General features: G+C 44.1%; 1 protein-coding gene across 1 annotated transcript; it reads left to right on the top strand.

Annotated features, from left to right (window-relative positions):
* The first annotated feature begins 5,110 nt into the window (after positions 1-5,110).
* Positions 5,111-12,748, top strand: LOC135387302 (uncharacterized). Its single transcript, XM_064616563.1, has 10 exons — positions 5,111-5,434; positions 5,501-5,701; positions 5,775-5,951; positions 6,294-6,413; positions 6,595-6,693; positions 6,772-6,870; positions 7,495-7,560; positions 7,630-7,841; positions 10,520-10,679; positions 11,129-12,748. Exons 2-10 carry the CDS (start codon positions 5,593-5,595, stop codon positions 11,266-11,268), a joined length of 1,182 nt encoding a protein of 393 aa, XP_064472633.1. The 5' UTR covers positions 5,111-5,434; positions 5,501-5,592; the 3' UTR covers positions 11,269-12,748.
* Positions 12,749-13,384: the final 636 nt, after the last annotated feature.

Raw genomic sequence — 13,384 nt, 5'->3', positions numbered from 1 at the left:
CAACACTCAAAGCAGACAACTGCTGCATAGTGGGAGGCAGCATTGTTGAAGTGATGAACATAGCACAGCTCAGATCTTCTGGTGAGCCATGTGTCATTGGTCGGGAGTACCTCGAGAAGGACAACTTATACCTTTTGCCATTTGAATCCTCAAGAGTAGGAATACTTGTGGTCTCTGAGCTTTCAGATATCAGATGTTGGCCATTACACAGCATACAGAAAGCAATGAAGATTCCCTACGAGGGCAAGCATGCTGTAATTCCTCTGCTCCACACACAGTAAAAATGTATCTAGATCGCGGTATGAAACACTCAAGTGCAGTGTCCATGTCCTTTGATTTCGATGACTTACATTTGTTGAATATGCTACACCCCGCTCCATTAATATGCATAATTTATCATTCTACCTTTCTGTCGAGTTCACCAATGCCTCTTGAGGACCCCCTCAAGCTCTGATATATGAGCCCGTATCGTCTGAGGACGGCAGTGTGCGAGTACAGGTCGGCTTGACACGTGTCTACTGAATCTGCTCACACATCATGTAATCTGTTGTTTAGATGCATTTTGCCATTGCCTACTTTGTGAGCCGCAATGAGGTGGAGGTCGTACCCTGTTCATGGCTGACGGGAAACAAGTGCTTCTGGCCAAATGCAACGATGTCGAAAGCTAAGCACATGATAATGAAAGGGGTCCCCCCCGGGTTGGATTGGAAGAAGTACATCATAGAAATAAAAGGTGTCTTCTGTAAGTCGTAACCTCATACTTGTACAATGCCGTGTCTGTACGTACGATCATAGCTCGGCATTTCGGGCCTCGAAGCTCACAATCATCTGATAAGGTGTGAGTTCAGGGCCGGCTACCAACTCACGTGATGGTCGACATGTCGTATCGATGAGCTTGATCATGCCACATATATTAGTGCACTTACTGGATAACATCACACTTGTAAACGGAGGTGTGACGCTATCTGGTGAGCGCACTAATATACGGCATGGTCGAGCTCTCCGATACGCCATGTCGACCTTCACGTGATTTCGTAGCCGGGCGTGAACTCGCGTCTTGTCAAATGATTGTGATCGTGAGTTTCGAGGTCCGAAGTGCCAAGCTATGCTTACGACATGCTAAATTATGTTTCTAGCTTCCTATACAAGGATGCAAGAAAGATGCTCCCGCTGTCACAATATACATCAGATTTGGGATCAGACGACACAAGGAAGAAGAGGGTTCCAAAGAGAAAATACCCTACGGACAGTGACAGCGATGGCAGTACGACAAAAGTTATAAGAAAACGTCACTGTGAGACAAAAAAGAAATCCAAGAAAGCACCCCCACCAGCTTTTGGAGACGACCCTGCAGATGACATACCATGCGTACCATACACCTTTCCTTGTGGTTTGCTCCGACCCGGTAAGTCCTTGGATAATGAAGCATTGCTGTATTGCTTATCGCGTTTTCCACTATATTTTCCTTGTATGTTAATGTGTATCTCTGCCTGAGTAGCGCTTCCCGATCCATTACTGGCCGATGCCTCACACCTAGAAAGCAGTGAACCACCAGAAGAGAGGTCTGAAGGCTTCGCTGCAATTGCTCGCCAGCAGTGCCCACCCCTTCCTGGCAGGCTAATGTTTTGCCTGCAACAAGCACCGTTAGTGCTACATAAGCGTACCTGTCTAACGCAACGAACAAATGGTTTCCATTGCCCTAGGAACAACACAGAGTCTGCAGGAGATTCCCTCAGTAGCCAATAGGCAGTCTCCTCACCTGGGTAATATAATACATCACTCTTGTCCAACCCGCCGTATTTTATTTGTTTACACTTTGTTAGCAGTGTTAAGGCCTTGTTACCTTTAGTCCTAGCATAGACATGGAGATTATAGACATACTGGTAAAAGCATGCGCAATATCAAGGGGATATGCTGTGTTACAGAACCCTGCAATCCCAGATCCCCGTGGACGCCACCTAACATGTTCCAAAGTGTGACGCCTCCACCACAAGTGTACGGTATGTGACAGCCAAGATCGTTGCACACGTGTCAATTGTGCAATACAACGTATCCTGAGCAGTCAGGTCACATAGCTACCTCTAAAGTTTAATTTATGCCCAGATTTACCAAGGAACAAGTGTCATAGCAGACCACATCATTAGTAATTAACCTAACATAATTCTACAGTCACTTGGGTACAAGAATGCTTTAATTTGCACTGGTGTGGCAATCTTGGCAACACAGCTAGTTTGGCTGTTCCGTAAGGTCACGACAACATTTTACAGTGTGACTTCGAGGTCAGGATGACAACAACTTGCAGAGCAGGGTATCACAGCATGTAATGACCGCATTATACTGGCTGAATCACTCTTGCGCTTTTTTATGTATTCAAAAAGTATGTAGCGAAAAATGCCATATGGTATATGGCATTTGGTATGGCATAAAAAATGGTATATACTTATTTGCAGATAGAGACAATGCTACAGAAGCAAACGGTTTTGAGTGTGCTCCTTCTGCGGTCGGTCACAACATGTTCACTGATCACACAGATCCACCGATGCCGTTTGGTGGGTGCACGGCATGACCATGATTTGGGAACCACTAATTCACATTCTGTCTTTCTTGTCTTTTGTTTCGTCTCAAGACTGTCCTGGAACCATGAATGTGAGAACAAGTAGACCCCTTGAAGTAATGAGCACACCCCATCCACGTGGTAAGCTTTTCATGTTTTGGATCATCGCTTCCCAGACAACACATATAATCCCAGGGATGTCCCATTTTGATCCCAATGTCCACGTCCCGTGCAGGACTATTTCGGGGTTCCCGAAGTCGTCCGTCATGCGATGTGCTACGGCCAATATCCTGGAGATATCGCCGGGATAACGGCGCCACGGCGATCGCGTGAGCGGAGGGCGGTGCATAGCGGCCATGAGGAACGGTCTCAGCCGTTGCAATGTAACAAATTTTTCACCAGCCGTTGCATTCGCTGCGCGGAATTTTTATTTTGCAGATGCAATTATAATTTTATATCTCGTATTCCTGGTGTGATATTCAAACACATTCAACTTTTCGACCTTTTTCGGAATGAAAATTACGAGACTGAGGATGCGGCTGGATAGGCTTTGTTTGTTGTGCCGTTGGACGCGGGAACAGGAAAAACGTGTGAACAACGCAAGCAAAATAAATCTAGTCTCGAAGATGGACAACCCAGGCAAGTTTTCCTTTTAAGATACAATAGAACAGTGAGAGAGACGGATAGAATGCCGAAGTGGGCAAAGAGTTCTGTTTACAGGCGCGTCAAGCGCGAGGTAAAAACAGCGCTGGTGGACGCGCTAACCGAAACCAACCCCGGTTCAAGTGTTTCAAGTCTACTGCCACAAAGTATTCCTGGAGGCGCCGAAAACGTAGTTTTTCATCCGCAGCACGTTGAAATAGCCAATAACACAGAAGATCACCGAAATCTCTCAGGGGAAAGTTCCACGCAGTTCGACGGTTCACCTTGGTTAGAGAGCGGTGCTGAAAGTTTATCTGTAATCGATTCAGGAGAAGGATGTGACGCAGATGACAGGAGTTGCGACTTCGTGTATGCCCACGACGATAGGGAACTTTGTTCCCGTCCAATTGATGAAACTGAAAGTTCGGCATCCGTTTGTGCAGGTCCTGACGCCGGTAACTCGAATGACTTTTGCACCAGACTTAGAATTTGGAGTGTAGAGACAGGTGTAACACACAGCCAGCTAACTGGCTTGTTGAATATTTTGCACACACATCCATGTTTCTCCAACCTCCCAAGATCAGCGAGAACACTGCTAAAAACTCCTCGTGCTTCACCGGATTTTCAAGATATTCATCCTGGGAAGTATCACCATTTCGGACTTGCATCAGGACTGAGGAATGTGTTGAATAATGCACTAAGCCTGCCAGATATCCTCCTACTGAATGTAAACATCGACGGCTTGCCCCTGACAAAGAGCACAACACAACAGTTTTGGCCAATCTTATGTGACGTTGTAAACTGCGAGAAAAGTGAGCCATTTCCTGTCGGTATTTACTTTGGGCATACGAAGCCATCCAATGCTAACGACTACCTGAAGCTTTTTGTTTCTGAAGTAAAGGAGTTGCTTCTTAATGGAGTTGAAATAGGAGGCTCACATGGTTCCTATCAAAATAGAGGCATTCGTGTGCGACGCACCAGCAAGGGCTTTCATCTTGTCAGTGAAAACTCATTCCGGTTATTTTAGCTGCACAAGATGCACAACTAAGGGTTCTTACAGGAATGGGCATATATGCTTTCCCGAAATGAATGCTCCCTTAAGGGATGATACAGGATTTAGAGCTGCAGCACAGGAACAGCATCATACTGGTTCTACGATTTTGAGGGAAATTGCCATTGATCTTGTGCACCAAGTGCCGCTCGAGTACATGCATCTTGTGTGTTTGGGCGTCATGCGGAAGCTGCTGCTTCTGTGGTGTAAAGCTACATCTGCATCCAGGATCAGCAGTGCAAAGCGTGAAGAGCTGTCACAAAAAAACATTGCCATGAGTCCACACATGCCATTAGATTTCAACAGGAGACCACGAAGCGTGGATGACCTCGACAGATGGTAGGCCACTGAGCTTAGAACCATGCTCGTCTACACGGGACCTGTTGTACTCCATCAGGTTCTTCCAAAGGATATGTATGCCAACTACTTGGTTTTACATGTTGCTATAACAATTCTTATAAGCCCAACACTTTGTGAAGTCTATTTGGAATATGCGGAACGTCTACTCCAGCACTTCGTTCAGGTGTTCATATCAACATACGGCTCCCACCTTGCATCTTATAACATTCACGGACTCCTACACCTTGCTGAGGATGCTCGAATGCATGGACCTTTAGACCGCTGGTCTGCGTTCCCTTTCGAGAACTTCATGAAGACATTAAAAAGCATGAAAAAGAAACCTGAAAAAGCATTAGAGCAACTGGTAAATAGGATCACTGAACAAAGAAGTGTAGCAGAATTTGACAAAAGAAAAAAAGATGACGAAACAACGTTTTCGCAAAAACACCACGATGGGCCACTGCTCGATACCTGCCGAGGCTCTCAGTACAGGAAAGTCCAAATTCAGGGAAAGTTTTTCTTGCAAGTGAATGGAAGAGACTCTGTTTGTGTTTTAAGTGATGGCACCATAGTTGAAATTCTAAACATTGTCTGTCCTGCCAATACTCAAGAAGCGTGCATACTCGGCAGAAAATTCATCGAGAAGCACGACCTCTACACCTATCCTTGCAAGTCAACAATGCTTGGGATCTGTAAAGTGTCACGCATGTCGGTGTTGCAGTCGTGGCCACTGTCAAGTGTTCAATTCAAATGCGTGAGACTACCTTTCGAAACTGCGCATGTCATTATTCCTTTGCACCACACTACATAGGATGTTCCGCATCAAGGTCAATTTCTCCTCATTTTAGGTGAATAGTCATTTCTTGCAGTATGTGCAATATCAAAGTCAGTTTCTCTTCACTTGAATTTTGTAGATGAAAAGTCCTTTGCCATCGTGAAATTCCCAGATGAAGATGACTGCATTGGAATAATTCATGTCAACTGGCTTTGTGGCGGTGGCGTATGCATGTGGCCCCCGCAAAGAAACGCAACAAAGCTACGTGCTCTAATTGAAGAAGGGAGAATGCTAACTGAGAATTGGACGAGACAGAAATGCAAACCATTGGGACTCTTCTGTAAGCACTGAACTGAGCTTGACGTACATGTCTAATGGTTTCACTCATGTATTCTACATTAACATTTTTACAGGCACCTATGAACAGGCAAGGCGGAGGCTTCCCCTTGCGGAAGTCACTTCTGACCTTTCAACAGACCAAGACCTCGGACGCGGAAAGCGGAAGCGTGTCGCCAGAACCATTAGCAGCTCTGAAGATGAAGACTCTAGCCTTCTTCCCGATCCTCCTACTCCACCACTGTATATGACAAGTAAGGCGACCTGTTTTTCCTTCGAACCTTGTGGAATTTATGCACATACAAAAATCTGTACTTAGTGCATCTTATGTAACTGTGAAGTAATCGGATATTAAATCTCCACTGGGTGACACTAGAGGGGGGGGGGAGGTGCCTCCAAGTCGCATCTGATGTGCTCAACAGATGAGGCTTGCAGTACATGAATTAATTGAGTTGTCTACAATCGAAGAAAAGATTATGGCTACAGGAGGTCTTCCATAGAATCAGGCACAGTGTGTGTCACCAAGAAGTGTTTTTACATACTGCAAGTCTCCTATGGGGAAATGAACAGACTCTAATTAGCAATGGTCATTGCAGCCCTGCCAAAACAAAAAGTCAGCACACCGTCCAGCTGCAGTGATGTATCACAAACACCTCTGAAGGGCTACAGCAGAGGCACAGCACTCAACATCTTGGGCAGTGATGCAGACTGTGCTGGTAAGCTGTAGTCTGCTGCGTTTATTATGACTAATTACAGCATCTGCTTATGTCGGATCGTTATATCATGTTATTACGGTTTTTGAAGTGTTTCATTATAATTCATTGGGGAATAGTCAACTAAATGGCTATCTGCCTTTTTCTGTTTTGTCTCATTGTGTCCATTTCCGATGGATGTCAGACGAGGAAGACCACACAATGACATGCAGAATAATTCGTGGATCAGCGGCCACTGCTTCTTCATCCAGCAGTCAGCGGTGTTCAGTAACCACTGTACAAGGTATTTTCCGTGGACACGCTTATGCTTGCAACATGAAACAGTTGTACCGTATGAAAGTAAGACGTGTCTTTATTTCAGACCGGTTTGGCACGGCATCTGATGTTGGAATGAGCAATGTTGGGCTGTCCAATGAGCAGTGCAGAAGTGACCAGAGGTCACCTCCTGTGCTTGTTTCAAGTGAGTGTGAATTGATGACATTGTAATATTTCCATAGATGATTTATTTTTTGTGTGTGAAGTTGCATTAAAGCACTGGTTATTTTATTATTACTTTGTTGATCTTACCGTATGCCAGGAATAAGGTATGTTGATCAGATAAGTAGGTAATTAAGGTTCATATTTCTATCAGCTATAGTTTGAGGCATTAAATCCATCTTGCACTGATACAATTTAGATGCAGCTTGGACAGCTGCAAAATAATTTGTGGAATCGTTAAACAAACAAGGATATCATGAATAGTGCTACTGGTCTCTTTCTTTTTCCTCCTGCAAGGCCTGCTGTAGTCACAAGAACAAGAACACTTGCGCCGGAGCAAGAACTTAGAGCAGATAACGAGAGGATAGAGAGGTAGCAACCGAGCTGGTGGTATAGATCCATAACTTAAAATGTTTGTGCTGTTGAGTAAACTTTCAGCTGTGTTAGAGATATTGTCTATGTTGTCGTTTTTTGTCCCCTAGTCTCGGGTTTTTAAGTTATGGATTTAGAGCAGATGTTCAGTTTCTGGGGAGTTTGATACAGCTGAAATGCAACTCTGTATTGTAAACATTGTGTAACATCAAGTTTGTAATTTAATTTTAATTAGGAAGTGGGGTGCACCACCGAGATAAAGGCCAGACAAACACACTACCAGGGAGTGCTGATGCTACAGGTAAAACAGCAATATAAAACACTGTTTTCGCTCATGTCTATGTAACGCTGTGTATGTGTGTGTTTTCAGCTTTTCAGAAACGCGTGCTGTCGTTGCTCCACTTCATCAGGTATGAAGTTCAAGACCATTCGGGCCTTCTTACGCGCATTCTGTCAAAGTTAGACAGCTACAAGGGTGAGGAGGAAGAGGAAAAACTATTTGGTGAACCCACCGACAGCCTTAGCGACTTTCTGGAGTTCGACAAGGAGCTTCGGGTTGGAAAGCAAAAGCAGGTTCAAGTGGTTGGTACCATATCGTCCTTCATTACCAAGTCCTGGTCTGTTGTGTTAGGCTAAGAAATGTAGTGATAGTTTTTCATGAAGAAGACCGTGTTTCATTGGTAATTTTTCGTCACCAATAAATTTTAAATGCCTAGGAAGCCTTTGCTCCAAAAGTATTCCATAAATGCTCGAATCTCTTACTATATAGTATGTAGTACGTGACGAGTGCTGAACTTTGTTAGTTGACAGTCCAGACTTGTACGTAACGGGTAACGGGTAATCGCGTTACTAGTAATCAGTTACTTTTTTGAGTAATTTGTAACGTAATCGATTACTTTTGGGGCCCAGTAATTTTTTGAGTAATTCAGTTACAATTTTCGGTAATCAATTACCAAGTAATCGATTACTTGGAAACTAAAGAATCCACATTGTTCGGGACGACGCACACACACATATATGGGATGATTTACCGCCGCGAGAAGACAAAACCAACTGCCCTCTGCAAGTTCGGTGCAAGGCAGCTGTCTTATCTCTAGGACTTCTCCCGCAACAATTACTTACCCGAGGACCCCGAGGTCAACTGCCACAGTGTTCCGCACGTGGAGTGTTTTTTTTGAGTCCACTGTCCTCTCCCCATTCATGTGTACTATCTATGCGTAACCCGCCCTGTATGCAGTAAGTTGTACATAATGATAAACGGAACGCAGCCAGGGACACGGACGAGGAAGTGCACAAACGAACTGCTGACTCTCAACTAACAGAAGTTTACTTGCAACACACATTTAAATGCAAAAAACAAGACACAAGGAAATGTGACAACACCTTATCACAATATCAAAACAGAAAAACTAGCTGCTCAACACATGATGGTTGCGATCCGGGCACGTTCCAAGATATTCCATTTCGGCTGATAAGAGTGACAATGACGGTGTGCTAACACAGTGATCTTCCTCTGACTTTGTAATCAAGAAGGTCTCCAGAATTTCGCGAGCAACGCGCGTTTTGAACCCACCCTCTATTGTGGTATTATTCAAAAGGGGGGAGCACCCACAGGTCCTGCAGTGAAGAGCCAGGTGTCCTGATGGAGTGGTGCTTCGGACCAACGCCCTATGTTCGTTCAGTCTAGTGTTAATGCAGCGCCCAGTCTGGCCTATGTAAACCCTCCCGCATGTTAACGGAATGCGATATACCACATTCTGCCGGCATTCAACCGAGGCATTCTTGTGCGAAATCTGGCATCCCCTTTTTGTAGAAGAACCATTCACCTTACCACAAAGAGTTATTAACTTAACTGGCGCTGAGAGGACCACAGGTACTCTATGTCTCTCTCCCACTTTTTTCAAGTTGTGTGACATAGTGTGTACATAAGGTATGGACACCGGTCGACCAGGTAACCTATCGTGCTTACTCTTGGCCACACCTTTTACCTTAGCCAAGAGTGTTTCAGAAATTTCATACAGGATTCCTATTGGGTAACCCCCTTCGCATAGCTTCATCACTTGTGCTGCAAAACTGTCATGGACATGGTGCTCGCATGACCTGTCCAAAGCAGCCCCAAGGGACGCTGAGGCGATGGCATTAAATGTTTTTTGCATTTAAATGTGTGTTGCAAGTAAACTTCTGTTAGTTGAGAGTCAGCAGTTCGTTTGTGCACTTCCTCGTCCGTGTCCCTGGCTGCGTTCCGTTTATCATTATGTACAGTTACCAACTACCCCGCATTTCTACGCTCGTTCATGCAGTAAGTTGGACTGTAGGTTGTACCGTGAACCTGATGAGTCATTCGTGGGAGTTCCAGTTGGGATTCCTTTCACATAACTCTCAAAACTCTCAACCTCTCGACACATTTTTCACAGAACTCTCGACCCCGATAACCTAATGCCACTCTTGTGGCAATGAGCCCCTGTCAGTCTTGTGCGGAATACTGTCGATATCACAACGATGTCGACGATCTGCAATGACTTGTCGCCGTGGCCTCAGCTATCCGGCATGTTCAGAGCGCTGGAGCGAAAGGACAGAAACAACATCTTGTTCAAATGCCTGATGTGCCTCCCTCAAGAAAAATTCACTGCTCTTATTAAATAAATTCTGCTTCAATGCTGACTTCGTTTTTGCTTCGTTTCGCTTCGTTTTTGCTCACTTTCCTTTTTTTTTGTGGGTATCTTTTTCTCTATCTTTTTTTTTATATCGTTTTCTCAGATATCGAAAGTAATTGGCAAAGTAACGCGTTACATTTCAAGGCGTTACTTCATTACTTTTTCCTGCAAGTAATTTGTAACGGTAAAAAATTACTTTTTCGTACAAGGTAACGGTAACGGTAATCAATTACTTTTTTTTAGTAACGTGTACAAGTCTGGTTGACACCAAATTATAGACTCGACCTTCTACCTTGGGCTACTTGTAGTGAGCTTCAACATCCTCCTTAGAGTTGGATAACTGGCTAAAATGTCGTCAGAAGTACCAATGTCAAAATATTGTCCTGGTGCAGCATAGTGCTGTACAATTTCTACTGCGAGAAGGTTTCTCCAGTTAGGTTATCGACTAGACTCGTGTACACTTTGACTGGTGTGTCGAATTGTTCGTAAAATAGAACGTCGCTGTATCTGTTCATTGATGCATGAGCAGCATGCACCTTATCACATTGTCACCTACAATGTGCATATGTGCTGGTGATGAGATATTTCACTTCGTTCACCACGCAGCGTACCTTCCTTGGAAAGTTTGGAGGCCGTGACACTGCGGACCAAGTGGCACGGATGCTTTCACGTGTACTTACCGACAACTTGGCCACTGAGTTCAGCTGGTGCGGAGCAAGGGGCAAACAAGCCTTCAAGGACCTTGCCTTTGTTGACATACTGTGCGGTAAGTTCTGGTTATTTGCAGGGTGTTTGCATTTGTTGACAACAGATCTGCTCCTGCATGTGGGTTCTATGGCTTGCGTGCACCTTTTGTGACATGATATACAACCCCTAAATACTACGTAGTATATAACTTTATTATTGAACTTTTTGAAACTAGCTTGATGAGAAAGATTGACAATAGAGAGGTAAGGATCTTCAAATGCACCAGTCATTGCAATTATTTCCTGAAGCCAAGGCGAAAGTGTGTCTTTTGAGCGCGGAAAGTACAGGAATCATACTTTGAGCGCACATTCTGTGATATCTTGCAGCGAGATTTTAAATGGCAACTCGACAAAGCTTGTAATCTACTGTGTTGCCTGCAGTGCGTGCACGAAACAGCACATACAGCACTGGATAAGTAGAAGCAATGTTGATTTTGCAAACAGTAACTCTTTTTTTTTTTTTTTTCAGAATCTGTGACATCCTCATCAGCAAAGCACAAGGAGAATGCGACCTTCAGAGACGTTGAAGAAGCAGTAAAATCGTGGCTGCGTCACGCAAAGGAAAGGATGGACCGGAAGACAGAACGGGCAGCCAAAATGTCATCATAAGCGTCACCATAAGCTTTACCTGACAAGGTTCAGATGCAGCAGACTGTGCCATTTGCAGATTTTGTGATCTAATTGTTTGCACTTGCTTCACACAACTATTGCAACAGACAACACAAATGTGATGTATGAGTACATTTCAAGTGTTGTCATAGTTGTCATAATAAAGCGGGGTCTGAGGCCTCCCCTTCAGTCTTGGATTACACAGCTGTAGCACTGGGGGAGACGTCCTTTGTGGATAGTGTGGGAAGTCGCTTCCGAATGCATGTGCCTTGAATTTGTCTGTTCCCCACCTGCGTTCAAGAGCTACTGTCCTAGCATTATCAAAGACAAAGGTCATATCAGTAACTTTCTGCTTAAATTTGTAATGCTCTAGTTTCCGCTGTACAACATGTACTACAGGGGGCATTAAAAACTCTGACAGATTGGAAGAACATAAACAGAATATTATGAGGCCTCGGACGGATAATTGTTGTATGCGGTTGTTGATTACTGAAAGGATGGGAACGTGTTTGTCTTTGGTATTCCTCGGACACTAGCTCTTGCAAACAGGTGGCGAACAAAAAAATGTCTAATGATAAGGCACGTAAATTCTGAAGCTACTTCCCACAATAGCAACAAATGGCCGCTCCCCAATTGCTACAGGAGTGTGATCCAACATTGAAAGTATACCCCAGACCATGCTCTGCTGTGACAACTGTCGCACCACATTCCAAGCCTCCCCTCGCGACAAAATGTCCCATTCATTATCATGAAAGCGAATCGTCGTTCTTAGAGCAATTGAAACATCACGTATTTGTATGATCTCTTGCTGTTGTTGTGCGTAGCGGTGCAGATTTCATGACGATATCTCTCGACCTCTGTTCCGTTTTCAGTTGCATTGCAGTTGGTTGATACAGTTACCTCTCACATATGGTGCTACACAAGGTGTTTTAGAGAAATTATGCATTTGTCTGGTCAGACATATGTAGTTGCAAAAGTGTTATAATCAGTCATTTGATAAGTCTCATGCTAGCTCGGGCAGTGAGACACCTACATGCGCATTCCTACAGTTCCCTTCAAAGAAACTGTTTATTAGTATGCTTCCGTGGTTGAGGCACACCAGTGCTTCATTTTTTGTTGCTGTTTTTACTCTGCACAATATATACAGTGCGGTGAAGCCTTGGGTTGTAATTTAATTTTTGAGTGAATATATATTCTCTCTCATATTCAGACTCAACATTTTTCATGGAGTGTCTACTCAGGAGTCAGCTTTCTAGTCAGAAGCTTTTGCAAAGTGTGAAGGGCTTGTGTATTTGTAAAGAGGAGTTGTGTTTTTTTGCATTTGTATGGTTGCCCTTTGTTGCTCCTGTCATCGGGCTTCCGAAACTTGTGATATCTAGCATGAAGAAACATGCTCACTCTACTTTTTAGATCCTCCTCATGTGTATTTATGTATATGTAGCTCTTTTTTTTAATTCTAAGCAACGGCAGTGTGTCACTTTTAAAGGTGGCCTTAGTCTTTTTTATATCAACCTGCAATTGCTGTGTACGTAGCTACGCATTTGGGGCTGCGAAACTCAGTCACAATCATCTGATCAGTTATGAGCTCAGCTGTATGCTACGATCACAACTAAAGGTCAACATGGTGTATCGTTAAGCTTCATCATGCCGCATATAACATCGCACCTGGGACACAAGATCCACAAAATAACCCGGGCTCGGCCACAAGTGTGTTGTTATCTAGTGAGTTAAATATGTGGCATGAACGACTTCAGCGATACGCCATATCGACATCACGTGGATTCTTAGTCCACGGCTGAGCTCACGCCTTATCAGATTATTGTAATCGTGGATTTCGTGGTCTGAAATGGCGAGCCATGGCCATGTGTGGTAGCTTTTATAGCAGAGCTCATCTGTATTCATGTGCAATAGACGAAACATTGTCAGACAGAATGTCGAGCGGAACGTGTATGAGACAAATAAATATTTTTGGTATTTTATATCTGTACATATTGCATATTGGCTCATTATTTCATTCCCCGCATCACCAGCATTGAGGTAGAGTATCGCCCCCGGCAATGGAACTCCCCAGTCATCATCCCGTAGTAAAGTTTTTATTCCAAGGTTTAGCTGCACG

This window comes from Ornithodoros turicata, chromosome 3 (assembly GCF_037126465.1).
Source record: "Ornithodoros turicata isolate Travis chromosome 3, ASM3712646v1, whole genome shotgun sequence".
Lineage (NCBI taxonomy): Eukaryota > Metazoa > Arthropoda > Arachnida > Ixodida > Argasidae > Ornithodoros > Ornithodoros turicata.
The sequence above is the reverse complement of the archived record's forward strand: the minus strand, read 5'-3'. Positions and strand labels throughout refer to the sequence as shown.

Bases quoted from the DNA above. Each gene is read 5' to 3' on its own strand.
- LOC135387302 (XM_064616563.1), top strand. From the start codon at position 5,593: ATGTGGCCCCCGCAAAGAAACGCAACAAAGCTACGTGCTCTAATTGAA. The intron at 6,871-7,494 runs GTGAGTGTGAAT...AATTTTAATTAG, and splicing joins ACCTCCTGTGCTTGTTTCAA to GAAGTGGGGTGCACCACCGA. The intron at 10,680-11,128 runs GTAAGTTCTGGT...TTTTTTTTTCAG, and splicing joins CTTTGTTGACATACTGTGCG to AATCTGTGACATCCTCATCA.